This window comes from Sturnira hondurensis, unplaced genomic scaffold (assembly GCF_014824575.4).
Source record: "Sturnira hondurensis isolate 20B ecotype Veracruz unplaced genomic scaffold, ASM1482457v3 Scaffold0008196, whole genome shotgun sequence".
NCBI classification, from domain to species: Eukaryota; Metazoa; Chordata; class Mammalia; order Chiroptera; family Phyllostomidae; genus Sturnira; species Sturnira hondurensis.
Window position 1 is genome coordinate 10,860,514 of NW_028080827.1, and position 22,847 is coordinate 10,883,360.

At 37.5% G+C, this 22,847-nt stretch overlaps 1 protein-coding gene across 4 annotated transcripts in view; it reads left to right on the forward strand.

The window, feature by feature from the left end:
* Positions 1-779: 779 nt before the first annotated feature.
* Positions 780-22,847, forward strand: part of TCF12 (transcription factor 12) — a 366,824-nt gene continuing 344,756 nt past the window's right edge. For 2 of the 4 annotated variants that reach the window (XM_037053964.1, XM_037053968.1), the window contains exons 1-3: positions 1,253-1,340; positions 2,306-2,402; positions 3,428-3,500. In XM_037053964.1, coding sequence (XP_036909859.1) covers positions 2,328-2,402; positions 3,428-3,500 — 148 coding nt within the window. In that variant the 5' untranslated portion in view covers positions 1,253-1,340; positions 2,306-2,327. Of the gene's footprint in view, positions 862-1,252; positions 1,341-1,798; positions 1,910-2,305; positions 2,403-3,427; positions 3,501-22,847 lie in introns of those variants that run through there. The other 2 variants (XM_037053967.1, XM_037053965.1) reach the window with 2 other exon arrangements.

The following is a 22,847-nucleotide window of genomic DNA, read 5'->3' on the forward strand; positions in this document are numbered from 1 at the left end:
CTTGATTCCATATAAATCTGGGCTCCAACGGCTCCTTCTGGCCATAGTTGTTACCCTGAAGGCTTTGGCTGCTTCTTCAATTTATTACTTTCTTCAGTGTTTCTCCTCCTTGGCTCTTACTGATGGTTTTTGCACTCACTGACCCCCAAAAGTGAAAACACTGACATTAGATAAAACATTACTTCCATCTCTGAAACAAAAGGAATTGAGGTTTAGTTATTTTGTCTTCTTTCTATTTCATTTGGGGATTCTTCAGGCCAAGTTTAGAACTTGCCCAAGGTTGTGGCTGTGGACGAAGAGACAGGCTTGATCCATTTCCAAGAACTTGTCCCGCTGTGCAGTTTGCTGTCCCGGAGTGGGATTCCCATGGGGAGAGATCCTTGACATGGAGGCTTGAGTGAGTGGAGTTATTTCGGAACCTGAACCTCGGGCAGTTTTGCGTGGCTTGAGGGAGGTTTTGCTCCTTCTGCCTTCAGCTCAGCAACAAATCTGGCCAGCCACCTCTACTCCACTGTGGACAGAGGTGGCCGAGATCCATCTTCTCCACGCACTCATCTTCTGTGCCCAGCGCTGCACAGCCTACCGAGGCAGGAACCTCCCGGCCCCGCTAAGCGCGGGTTCCAGCGTCCAATCGCGGCTCGCTCCGGAACTGCAGCCTTCAGGGCTCTGCGTGCTCGGGCTAGGTGGCCTGGCCAGCAGATCCAGATGGGCGCGCAGAGACGTCTCCGCCGCTCCTTGTCGGGCCCGAAGCAGGAGTGGGACCAGCTGCAGGAGACGCCGCGGTGCCCGCTGCACCGCTCCAGGGGGCCCGGAGGCGGCGTTCTCAGCAGGCCGCCCGGCCCTTCTTCGTGGGGTGCCTGTGTGCGTCTCCCGCCTCTCCCTGCCAGTCCGACTCCGTCCCGCCTCACTCCACCGCGGGCTTTGTCCACAAACTGCTCCGCCGCCACTCCCTGTTCCCGCCGGCTCCTCCCCGCCCCCTTCCCGCTGGCCCCACTACCTCGGCTCAGGCTGCAGGAGGGGGCCGGCGAAGAAGGGGTTAAGCCGAGGCTCTTCCCGGCGCGGAGGGATCCAGAGCCGAGCTGAGCGCGGTGCTGAGGCCGCTTCAGCGAAAAAAATGTCCGCCTGAGGAGACTCACAAGTTCTATTCGGGGGGACCGCCAGCCCGCCCCGGGGAGGAAGGGGCGGCTAGGCCCTAGAGCCGCCTCCCCCGCCCGGATCCGGGAGCTCGCGCGGGGCAAAGTGAACCGAGCCGCCGGGCGGTGCAAGGGGAAGCCGGAGCCCGCTCTCCCGGCCAAAGTGAACTTTAATCGGGGTGGTTGGATGCGGAGACGGGGCGGCAGGTAATTGCGGACTAGCAAACGGGAGGGGGACGCCGTGGCGGGGCTGCGGAGCGCAACCGCGTCCCGCCGTAGCGGAGGCGTCCCCGGCCCGCTCCACAACTCCGCACCCCTTTGTACAGAACGAACCCGGGGTCCCCTCCAAGTTCGGGAGCGGAGTGGGGGCGAAGGCGAGAGTCGCGGGCGGCCAGGCCCGCGGGCGGCGCGCTCGGCCTGCACGCTCCATTCGGTTCTAGGCTCGGGCTCCGGGGCGCGCGGGAGAGCGGGCTGCTTCGGCCGCCAAGCCAAGCTCATTGTTCCGCAGGTCCGAGGCCGTCCGTCCGTCCGCAGGCAGGGCAGTAAAAGTGGGAGGAGGTCGAGCCGGGGAGGAGGACGACGGGCGTAAGCGAGACTAGTTGTCGGTGTTTCTGTTTTCTTTTTGAAAACGCCTTTTGGACGCGCAGAGGGTGCTTTGCGACACCCCCTACCCCGGCCCCCGGCCCGCCGGGGACGTCCGTGAGGCGGCGGCCGCAGACGCTGGCCTGCGAGCGGCGCGTTCCCTGCAACTTGTCAGTTCTATTGTTGCCGAGCCCGTGAGTCACTTCACATCTCCCCTTGCCGCCGCTCCGTTCGCTGGACGCCCAAACGCCCCTCACCCACTCCCTCGACTCCCCCGCCCTGGCCGGACCCCGCGCGCCGAGCTCTGGGCCGCGGCGAGGAGTAGGGGGCGCCGCGGAGGGAAAAGGGACGGGCTCCATAACTTGGGGGAGCGGCGGTGAGTTGCGGGAGCCGCCGCGTCGCTCCCGGGCCGCGCGGAAGAACCCTTGGATTCACCGACCGGGCGCGAGCTCCCGGCTTTTTCGTCCCCCGACCCGCGCGGCGAGGGGAACGAGTTGGATATTGAGCCCCCCGCAGTCTCGCTCTTCCACTAAGCCTCTCTCCATCCCCTTGGTGGTCTCTCGCTGAGCCTGGTTCTTCCTCCACCTTAGGACCTACTAGAAGTGGCCCAAGATGAATCCTCAGCAGCAGCGCATGGCCGCTATAGGGACCGACAAGGAGCTGAGCGACCTGCTGGACTTCAGTGCGGTATGAGAGCTTAATGTAGCATATTGGGGGTTCTGGTGAGGTTTATTTAAAAAAAGGAAGAAAAAAGAAAGAAAGAAGGTGAGGGAAAGCGACGTGGAGACTAGGCAGCGTGAACTCCCTTTGCTTTGAGCAGTAGTTCTCAGGGCTGTAGTCCAGCTCCCCCAAGTTGGACACCTGAACTTTGATGTAATGTCTAGACTTGCAGATTTAAAACTTTATTGCCGAAGGGGTCATTTGTTTTAACCAGTTAAAGGGAAGACAGTGTAATCTTGAACTTTGGTTGAGTCATCTTCTAACCCTGATGATTATTAGGGATTTTGAATTTCATGTGAAAAAGAAAATTAGTTTTTCTTCAACACTCCTAACCATTTCTCTCCCAAAGGTGTGGTATATGAAAGATGTCATTTACAAGAAAGCAAGTCAAGAGCTAGAATTTCCAGCCTTTTGAGCTGAGTACTTTTATGATACACATACTGTACATGTGTATGTGTGTGTTTGTGTATATGTATATATTTAAAGTTTTATACATGGTAAGTAATTGAATGACTTAAAAGTATCTGCTGAAACCAAAGGGCCTCTGCCATTATTTCTGATGGGTCGAAGTCCTTTATTAACTGCTGTTAGGAGTCAGGACCAATACCTACTTTATACTTACAAAGGACCTTTAGTGTATGTAGTAGTTTCATTGGATATGATTTTGACTGTATTAAATTGTAATGTAAATGTAATGAGATTAAATTAGTTACAAAGTGAAATTAATGTACAGAAATTGACTATTTAAATTTAGTAATCTTAGAATCTCTCATTCAAGTGATTGGTATATTCTGCAGGACAGAATATAAGTAGTACTTCCATGAAGTGTTAGGTAATAGTATCACTTAGTGTATTTGCGTTTCTGGTTCTGAATGTACATTCCGATTTTATTTCAACTTATTTCTGGAATATAGTAACTAACTAATGACTTCTTGGTTTGCAAGGAGTCTGGAAGAATTTCAGGACTAACATACTTTTTGGTTATTTTGCAGATGTTTTCCCCACCTGTTAATAGTGGGAAAACCAGACCAACAACACTGGGAAGCAGTCAGTTCAGTGGATCAGGTAAGATTGATGTCTAAAATCAGAAACTCATATTTTAGTGGTATGATACGGTTTAGTAGAAAAATATAAAATATTTTGATATTTTTCTTCATGCTATTCTTTAGTGTTCTATTAAAATTACAAATAAAGACAAAAAATGAATATAAAAACAAGCCTCAGATATGGGCTGTTGCTGTAAGGATCTGACATTTCTCTAAGGATTTCAGTATTGGTTTAAAATGATTTTTTCTATGAATTTTTAAATTGAGAATTGTCTTGAATACGGGGGGGTTATATCCTGCCTCTATATTTAGAAAAGTACCAGAAGAAAATGCCCTATGGTTCCTATGTGGACTTTTATTTTAATGCTTATTTAAATACATATTTTTACATTTTGCTAAATTTTAGCCCATTAGCATAATTAACTCTGGGTTGTAAAGAACTGGTAAAATATTATTTAATATATGCATATGAAAAATGGAATTGAGTTAAGCAATAATTAGTAAGACATTTATTTTAAAAGATGGCCATTCCCTTAAAAGTCTGCAGCAAATTAACAGTTTTGTGAATGGTTATTTAAAATGCTAATGGAGTAAAAGTTACAAATAAATGAATAGGAGTTAGATTTATTTTTAAATAACACCTATTAGATGACTGAATTTTGTCGTATATTCAGATTACATTAGGATAGTGGTTAAAGTAAGTTAAATTTGATTCCTGTTCCAACACCTGTGCTCTCCTCTTTCAATTTACCTTCTGTATGTTTATAACTACTCTGTTTCATTAACATCCTATATTTATTAACTGTGCATTTTTTGTTTTTCGAATTTACTTAAACTCATGATTTGAAAAAAAAACATTCGGGAAGCAAGGTGCATTCTAGTGCACAGAAGCTGTAATTTTTTATTTAACTTAAATTTATTTGTTAGCACTCACAGACAGATGAAAGTAACAAAAAACAAAAACAAAAAACTGAAGCCTCGTGGCTTTAGTATCATTTTAAGAAAACCAGCTGTCAAATCTCTGGGCTGAAACTTGGTAATTCCTCTTTGACCGATACTTTTATTTTCCTCAGTAAAGTGATAGTGATTTCTTAAGATACTGTGGGAGCAAAACGTCACAAAGGAAGGTTAAATTAGTAATCGTTTTACCACTTTATACTGCTTTACATTTAAGAGATACTTCTATTTAAAGATTATGCAATAACTTAATTTACTAAAATTTATTTTTAATGATGAAATTGCAACTTATGGGGAAAATATGTTGTTTAACATTTTAAATAAAAAAGGCACTTTGGATTGTAAATATCCTAAGGCTAATATTTAATAAGAAGGGTATCATAAAAAATGTCAGCCAAACCCCAGCTCTTCTCCTGCCTCCTTCCTTTTGACAGTCATGTGAAAATTGTCACTTTTTGGGAAGAGGGACAACATTATTAATTAATGTAGAAGACTATATTCCCTTTCTTTACTGCTGTTTTGAGTATATCAGTTTTTCCAACAAATAATTCATTCTCAAGAAGTTTCAAATTTACTTTAATATTTAGTAGATGCTTAGTATATTTCATTAATAAATAGTGATATATTGCTGTTTCAGGATGTTAGTTCCAGCTTGAATTATGAAAAATATATTTAGTTGACTCTCATTGATATAATGACATCAGAAACTTGATATTATAAATACTATCTGTTTTTAGAATAAAGACAATTTTTTCACTTTTTCAAATTAAGGTGTGATGTTTTTGTAGTCTGTGAAATTAACAAGTATATGAACTTGGTTTGTATGACAAACATGGCATTGCAAAAGTAGGCCCTTCTTTCTGTAGCTTACATTATATGAAGAAAAAGATTTTTTTACATTGTAGAAGTGATCATATAGTATTTGATTCTTCAGAGTAGGAAATTTTTAGTTTTAAAACTGTTAGACTTGTCATTTATCCATTGAAAGTTTGAATTTAAATACCTGTATTTAGTGGACATAGTAATTTTTATCTGTGGTTTGTTTTAAATATAGAAAAAATTTAAAAGGTGTAACCTTTAATAATTAGTTTTGGGGAAGGGAAAATGGCATGTGATTATTTTGTATCAAAGTATGTATACTAGTAGATATGGTTTTCCTGTAGCCATTTCTTATCTTAAAGGAAATACGTAAAAGAAATAGGTATAGCTACATTATTTATTTCTGTATTTTATTGAATTTGAATAATCTGTCTTGATATCAAAGGATGTGTAATACATCCTAATGTTTGTTTGTTTGCAGCTTATAAGGATCTAAAGATCTGAATTTCCTTCTGAAGAGCTGACTTCAGGATTAGCGTTTTCTTGCCTTTAGAGTATCATTTGTAAAACCCTAAGCCTTTGCCTCATGGAAGCTATAATTGTACAGTATAATTTCCTTTCTTGATTATTTGTCCTTTTCAGGATGATTTAATTTCACAGTCGAATTTTTTGAGAAATAATATATAATACTTTTGGAATTTTTTAAAAAAACTGAAGACGTGATATATGCTAGAGTGCATGATGTTATTTTTAAAATCTTATTTCTAAAGCAAAACAAGTAACTCACGATAGCTGATAGTTCATCAAAAGTCACTATGGAAAAGATGAATGTGCATTATTTACTATTACTTATTAGTCTTGAGTCTGTCGAAACGCTGTTTTTTTTTCCATCATGGTGTTCTTTCTTTCTTTCTTTCTTTCTTTCTTTCTTTCTTTCTTTATTTTTGCCTAATGAGCCTGAATTTGTCTGCATGATATGATAGAGTCTGTGAGGTGTTCTTAACAGTGACCTTGAGACAGGTGTTTCTATAGGAGTTAAAGGGAGGCACTGTGTTAGGGCACTCCATAAGAGGAAAGCTTGTTGAAGGGATTGACAAAGTGGAAATAGTTTAGGTATTTAAATCCACTGACCCCTTGGGTTTGAGTATGTAGAACTAACTTGTGATACTGGATTTAATTTGTAGTAGTTTAATGTTTATGTGCTGTCTGAAAAATTCCCTTTGTTAGTTTTTGAATATAAGTAATAAAAGATGTTGGGAGGGAGTGGGGTGTGTTATGTGAGCCATACCCAGTCTCTGTCTCTGATATTTCTATCTAGAAAGTTATTTTAACTAGCAAGTACAGCTTTATTTTTCCTTATTCAAATCAGACTTTTATAACAGTTTCTACCCAAGATTTTTGAAAATGACTGTAAAAATTACTTTCCAGCTCTTAAAAATTTGTAAAGATTTTATTTATTTTTGGAGAGGGGGAAAGGAGCGGGAAAGACAGGGAGAAAAACATTGATGTGAGAGAAATATTGATTGGTTGCCTTTTGTATGCATCCCGACTGGGAATTCATCCAGCAACCCAGGCATGTGCCATGACCAGGAATCGTACTAGCTACCTTTTGCTTTGCAGAACAACACTCAGCCAGTTGAGCCACACTGGTCAGGGATAGCGCTTAGATTTTAAAAGGTGTACAGTTTTTCATTTTTCAGATATTGATCAGTTTTTGGAGGGAGAAATTTTTCATGTGAACATACAAGTTATAGGGCCAGAAAAATAAATTCTCATTAAATTGTTCTTGAGTAATTTTTAAAATTGGATTAATTTTCTTGTAGATTCATATTCAGTTGTAAGAAACAATACAGAGATCCTGTGTACACCTGCCAAGTTTCTCACAATAGTGACAACTTGCAACACTGTAGTACAATATTACAGCTAGGTTATTGATAGTGATAGAGTCAAGATACAAAAACAGTTCTATTACCATAGGGACTTCTGGTGTTTCCCTTTTATAACTGTGTCTATTTCTAAAGTCTGTGGGAAGATTAGTAAATACCTACTTACCATATTAAACATGGTATAAGCTTTTCAAATCTCCTGTACCATTAAGTTGAAAATTTTTAAAAAATCAAAAAAGAAAGCCAAAATTTACCAATGTAACTCAACTATAATATAACTAGAAATGGTAATTTAAAATAGGGTTGAAAACTAGGTTTGGTCTTTGTGTGTCAAGTATTTTAAGGTTAGGAGTAGGATGTGGTTCATGCTGTGTATCTAACAGTGTTGAAATTGATATAATAACTATAATGTATAGTAATACACACTTGTTCAAGTTTAGTGCTGTTTTTTTGGTAACTAAACCACATTAGACATTTGCTTCCAGTAAGTTGTAATGGTAAGTGGAATAACTGCAGAGTCAGCAGGCATGTGAGGAATAATATAGTATTTGAGGATAAATATTTGTCTGCTGTTAAATAGCAAAAAAGCCTTTAGAGGAAATCTGTATATGAAAATAAAAACTTGGAAAACAGAAATATTAGAGACAAGATTTATAGCCATGAGTACTGTGTACTTTTCATAACAGTTCTTGTAGTGTTCCTCTAAGTAGGCATTGGCTTTAAGGGATTTGAAAACAATTTGATTAGGTCATAGTATTTTAGAGTTTATTATACACAGTGTGGCATACCTATAATATTAATTAATTTTTTCTGTTTTCATTAACAGTTTAAACAGAAGTTCAGCTTTCTTTTAGGCTACTATTCTTTGGTGTATATATTTTTTGAGTTTTTAAATAATTATCTTGGAATAGGAAGATAAAGATGAAGATCCTGAACCTTAAATATAAACATACAAGTTTTCACACTTTAGATTTAATGGGGTCACTTAGAATAATCTCTTATGAAAGCCAACTAGTCTCTCTGTTCTTAAACAATTGATAATCATGCTTGGAATGTCACTGCCTACGTAGTGTTGTCAGACTTGGATGGCTACAGTCATAAGAAAGTGAAGTAACACTATTAGAAAGGGTCTTCTAAAAGAAAAACCAAACCAAACCTGTTTCTGGACAGTATGACATACATTTTAAAAAATTGATAGGATGGCTTTTGGAAATCACTTGAATATATTTTTGGATGGGAATGTTGAAAATACAAATCTTATGCTTTTGCATGTAGGGAATAAAATGAGAGGATATTTATTTAAATATATCACTTCAAATGACCAGTGAGTGAATGACTTTCTCCTTTTTAAAATGGTTGGGTCATATTAACCTCAGAATTATCAGTTAACTGAATATTTATTTAGCATCTACTTTGTGTAGCCTGTTACTCTAGTAGCTTTTGGAAAGGTTGGAAATGGAGAAGGACATTCCAAAAAAAGTGGAGGCATTTCATTATCTAGCTAGAAAAAAATGTAAATTGGGAGGTAGATAAACTTTTGTAACATAAAAATGTCAACATCTACGCATTAATGTAGTTTAAATTGAGTCCATAGGAATATGGATGTGCTGAGGAGTCAAGGAACTGGTCCAAGGAAAACTCATAGATGTTGAATTTAGAGTTCACTTTTGAAGATATGGAAAATGAATAAGGAAAAAGAAGAACTGGCTTCCTAGCTGTTGAATAGTATGAAAAGAGACCCCAGAATGGGAATTTGGCTTGCTCCAAGGGCCTATAGCTTTCAGTGAAAGAGGAGCTGGTTTTTATTGATCACTACTGCTGTGTTCCTGGACGAGCTCATAGTTATATACTATTATCTGGAGCCTGACTACATGGGTTCTAATCCAGTAATTGCCCCTTAATAGCTGGGTGATCTTGGGTATTTACTTAACCTCTCTGTGCTTCTGTTTCTTAATCTGTAAAATTAAATGAATAGTAGTTGCTATCCTGATAGAGTTGTTATGAATGTTGAATGAGTAATACAGATAAAGCTCCAAGAACAGTGCTTGGCACATAGTGAGGCTGTAGTGGATTGTTAGTGGCGAGACAATGGGATAAGGAAAGCATTTGTTTTTCAGGAGGCTCTTATGCTAATCTAGGTGTGAGCTGGTGAAGGTTTGGAGTTCTATTAGTATAGGAGGTAGGAAGAAAAAAAATACCACAAGAAAAGAATTGACAGATTTGAAAGATTGAATTTATGTAGGTAACAGCAATGACCCAAGGTTGCAGTTCTGGCATAGTTGGAGGATGGTAGTGCTGCAGGAAGTAAAGATGCTGAATTGTTTTGAGCATTTTAAAATTTACACGACCTGGGACTTTCCTGGCTAATTGGGGGATTTATGACAGAAGAGTGCAAAGAGATGAGTTAAATAAGGATGTTGGTTTTTTTTTAAATAGCTCTTTTCTGCTTATAAAATTAATACATAGTTACCTTTGTAAAGAAAATTGGAGAACAGAAAAAGCAACAGGGGAGGAAAAAACAGCCATTATTTTACTATCCAGAGAAAATGGTTTTGTTTCCTTTTAGTCTTTTTTTCCTGTTTGCCCCATGTTTACAAAGTTGAGAGCTTAGTGATGTTTCTTTTTATATTCTGCTTTTTAAATTTTATTTAATATTATGATTATTTTCTTATGTTCTTAAAGGTTCTTTATGAACTTGGTTTAAAATTGTTGGATGATAGCCTGACCAGTGTGGCTCAGTTGGTTGGGGTATCTTCCAATAAACTGAATGGTCATGGGGTCTGATTTCCAGTCAGGGCACACCTGGATTGTGGGTTCAGACCCTGGTTGAGACCCTGGTTGAACATGTTTTTGCACATATACATACTTTTATCCATACTTTGATTTTCTTTAGATAGGAGATGTACAGTAGATTTTGTTTTATGTGCCAAGTTATAATTAAAGCTAAGTGAGTGAATGAGTACTCTGAGGGAAATGAACTCAGGGAGATAAATTATTAGGCTAAGGATTGATATTAATGGTGGAGTCAGATATGTAAAATTAGTGATTTTGGTTGATTATTTAATGTAAAAATAAACATTTTTATTAACTGTATGAATGGAGTCTAAGATGACATTGGTATAGATTTGTATATAAATGGGTTGTGTGTGATTGGAGGGAATTCCTGTCCTTCTTTGACCTGTGTTTATTGAAATGGAGTGGAATCTAATTGGAGTCTGTCACCAAGAGAGCACTTGAATTCTTGACTTTTTATAAGAGAGACAGTGTAGTGCAGTGGGAAGAATTGGGTTTAAGAGCCAGATAACTGGATTGGGATTGGAATCATTGCTTTGTGACTTGCTAGCTGGGTGGCACCCTCTTAAGTAACACTAATGATGATATTAATAATAATAATAATTATAACCAATATTGTAGTCAGTGTTTATTGAACTGTTGTTATGTGCTAGGCACTATGCTAAGCAACTTACAGGCATTCTCTCATTTTACCCAAGGTTTCCTGGTTGAGGGGTGTATGGAAATGCTGCCATTGGGGCAACATATCAAAGTTGCTTTTTAGTGCCATAAAATTATATATTGTAAAAAGTCTAATAAGAAGTCAGGCAGAAGAGTAGTTTTGAAAGGTCATCAGTACCTTAGAACCTTACCTTTTATTTTTGTAGTTCATTTCTTTTTAATATTGTTATTTTGTAGACTAGATACTATATAGTGCAGAAAAATGAGCAGAAGTGTGGGCACCTTTTGAAAGCCTCTTTCATGCTTAGGCATTGCCACTTGAATGTAGTGTTTTCTCCATATTCTCTGTTCAGCTACTTCAAATTCTTTCTGGAAGGAGGCATAGTCTCAGTAAATAAATAAAATTTATGTGACCTGAGAGGACAGAATAGTCGGATGGCAGATTGGAAAGAATGTTCAGGGTCTCTAGAGTAGAGCTTCTCCACTTTTTTCTTAATGGTAAAGAAGGAGCTACATAAACTTCCCTTGTAGCCTGAAGCAACACATTATAGGTGAGCAGAAGAAATCTCAAAAATTCATGTCATTTTACTTTCTACTCTCTAACACAAATGTATTTGTTCTTATATAAATATATTTTAATTAATCACTGAGTAACACTGAAGTTCTAGTGAGATGCATTATGTTTATTACCTTCCTCCTGCTTTGCTTTGTACTTGTGATGGTAAGGGCCAGAACGGAGTGGGATGCAGGCCTATCCTATCTTTTCCTTAGTGAGAAGCCGGCTCTGAAGCATATATTTTTTAAAAGATTTTTATTTATTTATTTTTAGAGAGAGGGGAAGAGGGAGAAAGAGAGGAAGAGAAACATCAGTATGTGGTTGCCTCTCACATGTCCTCAACCAGGGACCGGGCTCCTAACCCAGGCATGTGTCCTGACTGGGAATTGAACTGGTGACCTTTTCGTTTGCAGGATGATGGATGCCCAACCACTGAGCCACACTGGTTGGAGCAGCATATTCTGTAGGTGTCTTTACTCCTGGATCTTTTCTTCCCACAGAAGCCTATGGAATGGGATCATTACCTTAGTGGGGGAAATGGTTTTGGTTGGGAGGAAATTATTACTTTATAAACTGGAGTGCAGAGGTCAGTTGTACAGGTAGAGTATCCTGTAGTTTCTTAACATACTTATGACTTGAGAAGACAATATATATTTTTCTAGGGAGATCTTTGGTGTTTAAAATTTTTTTTTGTTGTTCCATAGTTAAAATGTGTTTTTATAAAGACCATGGGGAGTCATCTGAGCTACTACTATAAGCTGATTGGGGACTTAAAGGTCACATTTAAAGATCATACAGAAATTAAAACAGATTAGGGATTAGTTACTAATATTATTGTGTTGGATAGTGGCTAAAGGATGAAAACCTTCAAATAAAATAAAAAACAATTTAAGTTGTAAGACAGAAAAATACCACTTTTTTTAAGCAACCACACTGCCATATCTTAACATATTTTTGATTATTAAAAATGGAGAAAGTTTGCCTAAGATGTCATTTTGTCACATCTGTTTAGGTGTTAGGAAGGTGCCTGAATTTGAATTGAGGAGGCCTTTGAATTTGGAAGATTGTTCCAGTTACCTAAAGGAACTAGAGGCAGCCTTTCTCAACAGTTGTTGGTTTATTTTTTTCTGATGGGTTTGCCATTGAGCCATTGTGAGGCTTTAACAGGAGCAGGATCGAGTCATGATTACTATACCACAACTTCATTGGGGGTTAATATGGAGAACACAGGTCAAACTTAATATGATCATGCAACTCCAGTCAATGAGCACATGTGTTGCTGTGGGTTGACAAGTAGTGGTGGGGCACTGCAGGGGTCCCCTCCTAGGGGAGAATTACAGTCGTCAAGCTTCTTAGTCTTTGAGGCATTCGTTGTTTTGAGATTGTTGGGAATAAATAAAAGGTTTGCTATGCCACTAGAGAGGAAAAAATGCTAGGCTCACTTTGAGTTTATAGCAAAAGCATGATTTGTCCATAAGTTAGAGAATTTTAGTCTCTCTGGGTATTCATAGACTAGGGGTGAAAATCTTTTGAATTCTCCTGAGTTCGCTGGTCCTGTCAGTTTTTTGCTATTTAGAAGTCCTGCTATATCCAGCTGACTTTGTTATCTGTTAGAGGCCCATTGCCTGTCTGCTTGGCATTGACATGTTAAGGTTTTAGAAAATGTTTTTCATTGTTTGTCCCAATTTGGAATAAAGTTAAAGGGAAGTTTTTAGATGTTTAATCTCTTGGTGGAACCTTACAGCTGGCCTGAATTGATTATGCATCTCCAACTAGGCAACTATTGTTTGTAATCAGACCCATTTCAAGATTATATTAAGTTTTCTACCTCTTATCTAAGCATCAGCTAGTTCTTTTGTTCTAGGAGATAGCATAGTTTATTATATGTCTAGACCACTTTTTGTCTGCTAAAGGGCCACAATTACTGATAAGCAATTTTGAAATCCAAAAAGGTCAGAAACAAATTTTTTCCTTTAAATTCAGGATAAACTATTTTCATGGCAAAAACTGATCTTATCTGAAGGGAGGCTGCTGACATTCTTTATTTCCCTGGTTACTGTATGGTTACCAGGTGCTGGGGGGTGATTTGTAACATATTGTATATATAGTACTCTGTATTTCTTCCCTAAAATCTGAAACACTGGATTCTAAAAGCTACCTGGCCCCACTGATTTCTGAAAAGGTATTATAGACCCTCCTCTTTGTGCCTCCTCAACTCAAAATAAGTAGTTCTTTTTTTGGACTAAAAATCTGTATTAGATTTTATTACTTTCGGTATAGAATAAAATTGTGATGGACTTGCTAATATAAAGGGGATTCTTTTTGGAACGTAGGTTTTTTTAGGCTGAGGTTTGTGCCTTGAACAGTTTGTCCAGTACATTGATTTAGGGAATCAGTTTCTATTATGAGGAGGGACATGCTTTTTTTCATCTTTTGGGTGAAGTAGTGAGTGTGCTGATATTTCCCTGGTGAGCTTGCATGGACATTTTTAGGGTTATAACAGGAGCTATATTTACACATGTGTATAAAACCAAATGAAAACTATTTACACACACACAGACACACACACACACAAACCACTAGCATTATGATTATCTCTAAAAGGAAGCCTCAACCTGAATCATACCCAGTGTTAACTGTTACCTGAGATCAAATTCTCTCAGAAAAGAGACTCCTACCAAGCTATCTTCATGAAGAGAAGGAGGGGCTAGGTAAGATGTAGTTCCCTGGGGACAAACAACAAAACCAATCTTTGGCAATTTTATTCTCTCCTTTTATTTCATTTAAAAGTTTTTATAGATTAGAAACATAATGTTTATTCCTGCAATATATTCCGTAAAGGGATCTTCATTAAAAACAAATTGTGATTTTAATGAGTGTATGGAAATTCCCTCAGGAGTTTGTCATTGGCTTCTTATTCCCACTGCTGCTTAACATAAACTATGAAAGTAGCAATGAAGTGAGGTGAAATAAATTGCTTTGTTTTGTATCTGTTTTTGAGAGGCAGGGCAGTTGGCCGTTCTGATTTTTCTAGTTGCCTTGCAAACCAGTTCTCTGTATTGTTCTCCCAGTGTTACTGTCTTAAGAACTTTGATACATTATTGGATAGTTAAATTCACTTGAGGTTTGTAGGAGTTTAAGATGCCCTGCTGCAGGAGCACAAAATAGACCATTCATCCAGGGTCTCTCTTTCATAGTTACCCTCATATAACCTCTTGTCAAGTTTAAAGAGTAATGCCATGAGGAGCAGACTCTGAATTTGATTCTGAAGGCTTGCTAAACTAGCTGTGTAGCAGCAGGACTTTGCCCAGTGAATGATTGGGGGAAAAGGAGGAGTCTTACTGTTAAAAAAACCAGTAATGATAAAAGTTATTAATAAATATTTACTTATACATTTACTTCATAGTTCTTGTAGTAAGTTGTAACTGTTCATTTTACAGAGGAAATAGAAAAATCAACAGTGATATAGCTTTCCCTGTGGTTTTTTATTGCCCCTCAGAAGCAGCAAACTGATCAGTTATAGTTGCACCTGCACTGATACCAATCTACACCAAGGCATGGTTTGTCTTGAGGAATTGAATATCTCTACAAATCTTTAAAATTTGTTGTTGTAACAGGAGGCTTAAATGGTATAATGCTGACATTCTTCCAAAGAAACAGCATCAAGATTTATTTTTATTAAAAATAAAGCATAATTATTAAAAGCCTCCATAAAATAAAACATTAGTATTATAAGGTATTAAATATGAACAACTACAGGCTGAAATGTCTTTAGGAGAGTGTAGTATGTGTGGTCTTCTCTTATTGTTCAGCCATCATCAGACTCTGTGTCTTAGGAAGAAGATGAAATTTAATAGATGTGTAAGATATTGGAATATTCACATTTGTTATTAATATAGTTGAGGCCATAGAAAAGAGTGGTTGCTTCATAGTGTGGAAAATTCTTTATTTTCACTTCTACTTTTCAAAAATTCACTGTTTATTTAGATATAAAGGCAAGTAAAAGCAGATAGAAAATAGGTATTCCAAAGAAAGCTTAAAAATATTATTAAATGTACATTAGAGATTTTTTAATGGAAGTTGTTAAAATATAATTTGGCAACAGAACTTTCAATATATTAAAATGAAAAGATTTATGCTAACTTTTGTAGTATTGAGAGGGTGCAGATTAGTCCATTTTGTATTTTCATTTATTTAAATACATTTAACTTCATTATGTAGAAGAGCATCTGTAGGTATTAGAGCTCTTACTAGCACATTGTTTTATTTTATTGGTGGATGTAGAATGGTTTGTTTAAGGTGGTGGAGAATAGATAATGACACATTCTAGTGTAGTGGAAAGAGGAGTTGTTTGGAGTCACAAAGTTTGGTTCATTGTTGGCTTTATCATTTACTAGATTTATGATTCTAAGGCAGTATGTTAACTTACCTGAGTCTTGTTTATCTTATGTCTAAAGTGAGGAGAATAAAAAATTGCTGTAGGGGTTGTGAATAGTGATCGGGGTAAGTAATTTTTAAGGAAATTCTTTCAAAAATGGAGATTTGTCATTCTGCACAAGTAATTAGTTAGTTGTCTTTATTATGTTAGGTTGCATAGCAACTTTTGAAGGGATTCTAAGCTTACAAATATATATGGAGAAAATGACTCTTCCTGTAAAACTCACACAGTTCAGTTACATATAGCTATTGAAGATTAAGTCAGGTAATTGAGAGGGATGACAATTTAAGGGACTCTTTATTGTAGGCAATCCTTGAAATCTTAGAATTCTTCAGGTGAATTTTTTCTCTTTCTGGTTAGATGGGGAAAGTTAAAGCCATGAAGTAAAAGAAATTCTCACACAGACTCTTTGTTAGAACTCTCTTAATTATATGCCAAACCATAGAGCCCCAAAATGTAGTACCCTTGAGTCCTTTATTCTTTCTTTGCTTAGTTATTTTACGTGCTTGTTGAGGATCTGTTGTAGTGACAAGGTTAACTTCAGGCTTAAGTAGATGCGACAGCTGAATAGTTCTTCAGAATAGTTTGCTTTTGCTTTGTCTGATGAGCAGTAATCTGAACAAAATTTTAGCGTCAATAGAGTCATCCTTTTAAAGATTTAAAAGTACAGGATGTATACTTACTCCTGAGTGAGGATGAGAATGTACAAGGATGAGGTTGGGAGATGCAGGTGGAGGTCACATCTGCTGTACAGGCAGGGAAGGCTGATTTAGCCTTACACATAAATGACAAGGTACCAGGGCTTAGGACTGCCTGCTGGTGCCACTTGTTTTCATGCAAAAACAGTAGTTTTTGGATTTTTTGTGATTAGAGAAGTTGAGGACTTCCCCATACCTCCAGGTTATCCCCTTTACATATAGTGTCCTTACTTGGGTATATAGAACACCTGGCTTACATTTTATTATAAAATACTGGGTTTTCCCTCACTCTTTTCACGCTTATGGGATTGTATTGTTAAGAAGTTTTTCCTTTATTTTAAAGAAGGAAATCAGCAAATCCAAAGTTCCTGAAACCTGGAGCCAGGAGGGCTCTTGGTGTGGCTTTGATCAGGGCCTGTGGACGTGTGGGCTCCTAATGAGCTATTTGCTGATTGTTCTTCAGGGTAAGACAATGATTGGGTTGGGGAGGGAAGGGTTATAGCATGATTTGACAGTCACTCTGGGGCCTTCTGTCTCAGATTCCCATTGTAATTCCTAATGCTTTGTTAAAAGATTTGTATTAAGTTGCAATGATGTGAGAGTAGATGGTTAGACAGCAAAACCAAGGATCTTGGGGATGGATAGCAAGTGTTCATGAATATAACTTCTAAGAACCTTGGGGCCAGGTGAAGTAGATAGGTGAGTGATGACTTCTGCATTCCTGCTGCCATCTCTATAATCTGTTACTTCACTATTAGACATCGCAATAGTCTCCTTACTGGGACTCTTTGCTGCCTGCCAGTTGCTTCCTTTTCCAATCTTTCTTAGTCTGCTGAGGCTGTCATTAGGAAATATTGCAGACTGGGTGGCTTAAACAAGAGCAGTTTGTTTTCTAATAGTTCTGGAGGCTGTTTGGGGTCATGGTGCTGACTGTTCCTGGCCTGCATATGGCAGCTGCCTTCTTGCTGTGTTCTCACATAGACCTTTTTCAGTGTGTGAGCTGGAGCAGGTGAGGGGAGAGAGAACTCGGTGGTATCTCTTCTTTAAGGGCACTAATCCCTTCACAGGGTGTCCCATTCTGATGACCTCCTCTAACCCTAATTTCTTCCCAAAGGTCTTACCTTCAGATACTGGCTTCAATAGATAAATTTTGAGGGAACACAAACATTTAGCCCATAACACAATCCTCCTCATATTTTTAAAACATTCTTCTGTGATTTTGTTCCCCGTTATCAAAACAATCAGAAGTCTACCTTGGCATTTAAATTCTTAAATAATCTGATAGGAATTTAGGTTATCCTATTTTACACTCACTAATTCCCAATGTGAATTATATAATTCAGTCACTCTGGTGGATTTACCTGACCTTCTACTTCTAGTTATTCTTTCCTCCCAAACTGGAATACTTTCTTGTCATTCTTGTGCCATTTGAATCCTTGTCATTTATGAAATTTTTTCTAGCCATTTCATAATTTTGCAAAAATGTGGCTTCCAGATATTTTAAGGACTCTTAGTGAAGGAAAGTATGAGTTCTTTTTTGCTCTTGAAGGCAAAGGGTAAGGTCAGTATGGCTGTTACGGCCAATAGATTTTTAGTACAACCAGTTATTGTAGCTGGACAGCCTTGTAAGTTTAAAAGAAGAATGAAGCCTACTTGTGATGAGTATTGAACAAAGGATGTCTGTTTGTAGGACTTCTACTCTGTGACCTCTTGAGTTCTTTTTAATCCTAAAATTCTTTAGAATACTTTCATCTTTCAAAAATTATATGTATATTAGCCAGATTATAGTTCCCTAAAAGCAAAGATAGTGTTTTACACTTGTTTTTCACAAAGTACTTTAAGGTGAACAAACATCTTATGTTTGACTATCTTTAGGTGTGGGGATGTGTGATAGGGTTGGTGGAAAGGAAGATTAAATTCCTTAAATAAAATTGCCTAGATTAAATTTCCTAAATAGCATTTATCTTTTCTAGCATTAGCTGCATGGTGAGGCTTTCAGGAAGCACTGAACTGGTGTGGATTGATTGACTGGAGACCTGAGGTGTTCATTTATTAGAATACGTAAATTTTAACTGTTTTCTTATTTCTTTTGAAAAGATCGTAGCTGATCTAGGGCCCCACATTTAAACATCACAGATGAATAAGAAGTGGCCAAGTGGTTAAAGCCATTGAAGTTGTATGTGAATACAGCTGCTTCTACTGAACCACAGCAAGCCCTGGCTCTGAAAAGCAAAGAGAAGTGATACTTTCATAGTTTTCTTTTCACAGGGTGTGTGTTACTTTTGTTCTGTATAATGTTAGATTGTGGGGAAAATGGCTTGTCTGATTCTGGGATTGATTGGGTAGAGGAGCTGTGTCGTATAAGGGCCATAGGAACCATTTTACCACAGTCTGGAAATCAGTAGATTGCCAAAACCCTGCAAGAGCTACTTTCTCTAAAACAACCTTGACTTTTGCCAATTGGATTGAGACATGGAAGAGAGGTGGTATGATCTAGCATTATAGTATATCTGGGGAAACAGCCATTAAAAGCAGAAAAAGATGATCTTACTAAATAGAACTGAGTCCATTCACCTGCTCAATTTGTGATACAAAGGTGGACTACCACTTTTCACTTAATGCTTCTAAATTATCTTCGGTTTGGGGGCCAAAAGTACTTTTGTTGACTTTAGAAAATATGTTGGCTTTTTATTTTGAAGCTAGGCTGCAGATCTGGAAATGGTATTTTCGCCTATTGTTTATTCACTCAGCTGTATCATTTATTTATTCACTCATTTAACTAGGAATTGAGTTTACCACTGTGATGCAATTTGGAGCTAAATATTACCCTAGTATGTGAAATTTGGAAAAATCTTGTTTTAAGGAAAAAATAGAAGGTTAGGGAATTTTTTCATGATTGATCTAGGACTGTATCAAGGTAGAGATGTGATCTGGATGATAAAGGTGGTAAAAATTCTCATCTTAATAATCTACCTCAACAAAAATTCTCCATTGTAAGCTTCTCTCTAACTTAGGGCAACTTTGTTTGAGGCATTAGCTACTAGACTATTCTTTTATATGTATCAGTTCTCATATAGTTTACCTGTGAAATGTGTGGAATACATTTTCTTGGTGTAGTCTGTAGAGTAGATTTTTATTTCAAATAGTAACATTAATTGGTTATAAAAACTGCAGATTTCTGAGGTGCTACCTATATAGACTTAAGGTTGATTTTATTTCTCTGTAAGTGCCAATTTGCTGCCTGTGAAAGGAGCAGGTTTGGATATATATATATTCAGTGAGTCTAAAATGAGATAACTGGTATTTTTATTATTTGAATGGAGGCTTTGTATTTTTGAGTTCTGTGAAACAAAGCTGTGTTGTAAACACATTTCAAAAATATAAATGACAATTTTTGGAGATGTTAACTGAATAGCAAGAAAGTTCAAAATAAAGGAGCTTTTGTTAACATTTAATAATAATCTGTTTTCATTGACTATCTCATTGATATTTAAAGAGTACCTGATTTTTAGAACTTTCTGTATTGAAAATAACCCTCAGATATGTTGTGGTAGGAAAATATTTTCTTACTATCTAGTACCTTATGCTAGTTTGGGTTTTTTCAACCATTGTCTTGGTTTAGAGGAATATATCATAAGTAATGTATTTCAGTGTGAAAGTAGTTTTGGGAAACTCTAGGAAAGCATTTATTTTAATGCTCTAATGTGAGAGGAACTAGTTGTGGTGGTTGGTATTAGAAATACCAACAGAAATAACAAATATTTTGGTTTGGCTCAGCTGGTTTGGGTATAAATAAACGGTGTACAAGTTCACAGGCAAAATCCAAAGTGAGTCTTCAGATTTGTAAAATAAAGTTGTTAATTTTATATTCCCCTCCAATTCCTTCTTATTTTAAAGACTTTTGTTGGCATTCTAATGAAGTTGTCTGTTCAGATATGGAAGTATCATTTCCAGAGGAAGTGTGTTGTATCTTTGTAGGATGGTTTTCACTGACTTCCTAGGTGACACAGGAGGGAAGTGTTAAATTTTATCTTTTAAAATATTTTATTTATTTTTAGAGAGAGGAAAGGAGAAAAAGAAGGAGAGAGAAATATTGATGTGAGAGAGAAACATCTATTGGTTGCCCCTCTGGGCACACCCAGAATGGGGACCAAATTCGGAACCCAAGCATGTGCCCCGAGTGGGAATCAGACCTGTGACCTCTCACTTTGTGGGATGCCACCCTACCAACTGAGCCATACTGGTCAAGGAAGGAGTTTAAATTTTAAATTAACTTAGAAAGCCTATATGTAAGTCACTGAAAATGTTTTCTTTTATTAACTACTTTTGAAAAATTATAAAAATACAAGCCAAACTTTAAAAAAAAATCTAAACAGCGTAGAGTGGTATATGGTGGAAAACTAAACAACTTCTGGTCCTTCCTTCCTATTCCTAGTCCCATACTCTTGGCAAAGGTTTACACTGTTAAGTTTTTTCTCAAAGTTTTTCATGCATATATAAATAATGAATAGCTTTTTTTTTTGCATGGTAGAGAATGGTAGTAGTTCTTCAGCTTAACATTTCACTTAACTAGAGAGGGAATGTAGGGGATCACTAGTAAAAGGCATTCTTGAGCTTATATTGATTTTTTAAAAATATGTGTTATGGTTTGACTTGTTATAGAGAGTGACATAATTGTGCAACACATACGACTTAATGAAGCTAAAAAACAGAAAAGCATTAGGATTTTTGGCAGTCTTAAGATGTCAGTTTCACTAACTTAATTGTTTTCCCCTTTAGAAAATAAGCACAAAAATTAGTTTTATTGTAATAGAAAGCATTCTGTAAAATACTGGTTCCTTATGTATTGTCCCTGAGAACAGGACCCACTTTTACACAAATTATTTGACATACTCTTATGATTACTCTTTGAGGCAGGTTCAGTGTTATACCCATTTTTGCAGATGAGGAAAGAGGCTTCACAGCTGCTAAGTGGCAGCATCAAGTTTCAAAGCTGACCCGTACAGTTATGCTGCAGCAGCAGCAGCAGCAGCAGCAGCAGCTAGTTATTCATATTGTTTAAAAAATTTGTCTAATACCCAGTTGACTAATATGCCATATTCAAACATCACAGTTAACTAATACAAAAATTTGGTGAAGTAATCATTATTGAAATATGTTTGACAGAGGGATTTGTTCTTCCTGGATCCCAAACTCAGCAACGTAGTAGTAGCATCATTTGGGGAGCTTCTAACAAATACCTATTCCTGGATTTCCCACACCAGACATTTTGATTGCCTGGATCTGGGGTAGAGCTGAGGAATCTGGATTTTTAACAAGTTCCTATTTAATTCTTAAGCATCCAACCTGGCTCCAGTTTAGAACCACTGAAGTGTGTCTTTGTTTGACATTTATGAATATGGGGTTTCAGTTCTCTACTTGTTTTCTCTCTAAAGATAATGAACCATAACTTTGTAGAAGCAAACATGTGAAACTTGAAAGTTCATTTAATGATGTGTTAAAACAAAACTTCATCTTACTGAGCTGTGTTGTATGGTGCTATGAAGGATTTATTTTCTTCCTAGGGCCACACTGTAATGGAAGGTGAGTTAAACTGAGGACTTTATCTTGATTCTTCCAGAGGCAGACACTATGGAAACATTTTCTAAAATGCACAGACTGGAAAACAAAATTAAATATCAAGACTCAAAAGGCTCTAGAAATGAGTTGTCTGTTTCATTTTCAGTTGAAAGCACGATACTACTTATCCAAAGAAATAACTGTGGATTAGCTCTCTTGCCTTGTCATTGTTTTAAATTTTGAGTCTAGATTACCATTCTTCTAAGATGAGAGAAATCAAAAATAAATCACTTGGTGCTATTATTTTTTATATATTTTTCTGCATTTGGGTAGGCCTGAATATAGGAAATAAAAAATTTTCTTGCCTTCTTTGGAAATTCTACTTGCTATGAGCTAGAGAAGAAAGATTAGCCATATTTCTGGCATTGTTAATTTTTAGTGTACAAAGTATTCTCTTACAATATTGTCTGTGAGCTTTCACTGTACCATGGGTACAGTGAAATTAGAAAGTCATATTAAATTCAACAAATACTATTTACTGAATTATATAAACTGCAAAATAATGTGGGAAATATACAGATGAATATGGTAAAGTTTGTGTAAAAAGTGGTAAATAAAATTAGGAAGGGGTTGGTTCCATTTGCTCGATTAAGGGACACTGTGGAGGAAATAGAATTTGAGGGAGAGATTGTCTTAGGGCACAGAAATTGAATTTGTGGAGAAGACTTTCTAGAAGGGGGACTTGGCATAAGTGTCTTAAGTAGAAAATGGGCATTGCTTTCTAAGAATAGTGACTGGTTTAGTTTGGTGTAAGTTTGTGTGTGTGAGTGATTCTTTGCATTTCCCTATAAATTCTAATCAGCTTGTGAAATTCTCTAGATGAAGTCTGCTGGGCTTGTGTTTGAAATGTAGTTGAATCTATATACTTAAGTTTGGGGAATATTGACATCCTAACAATACTGAATTTCCCACTATAGGAAGATAGTGTATGTCTTTACTC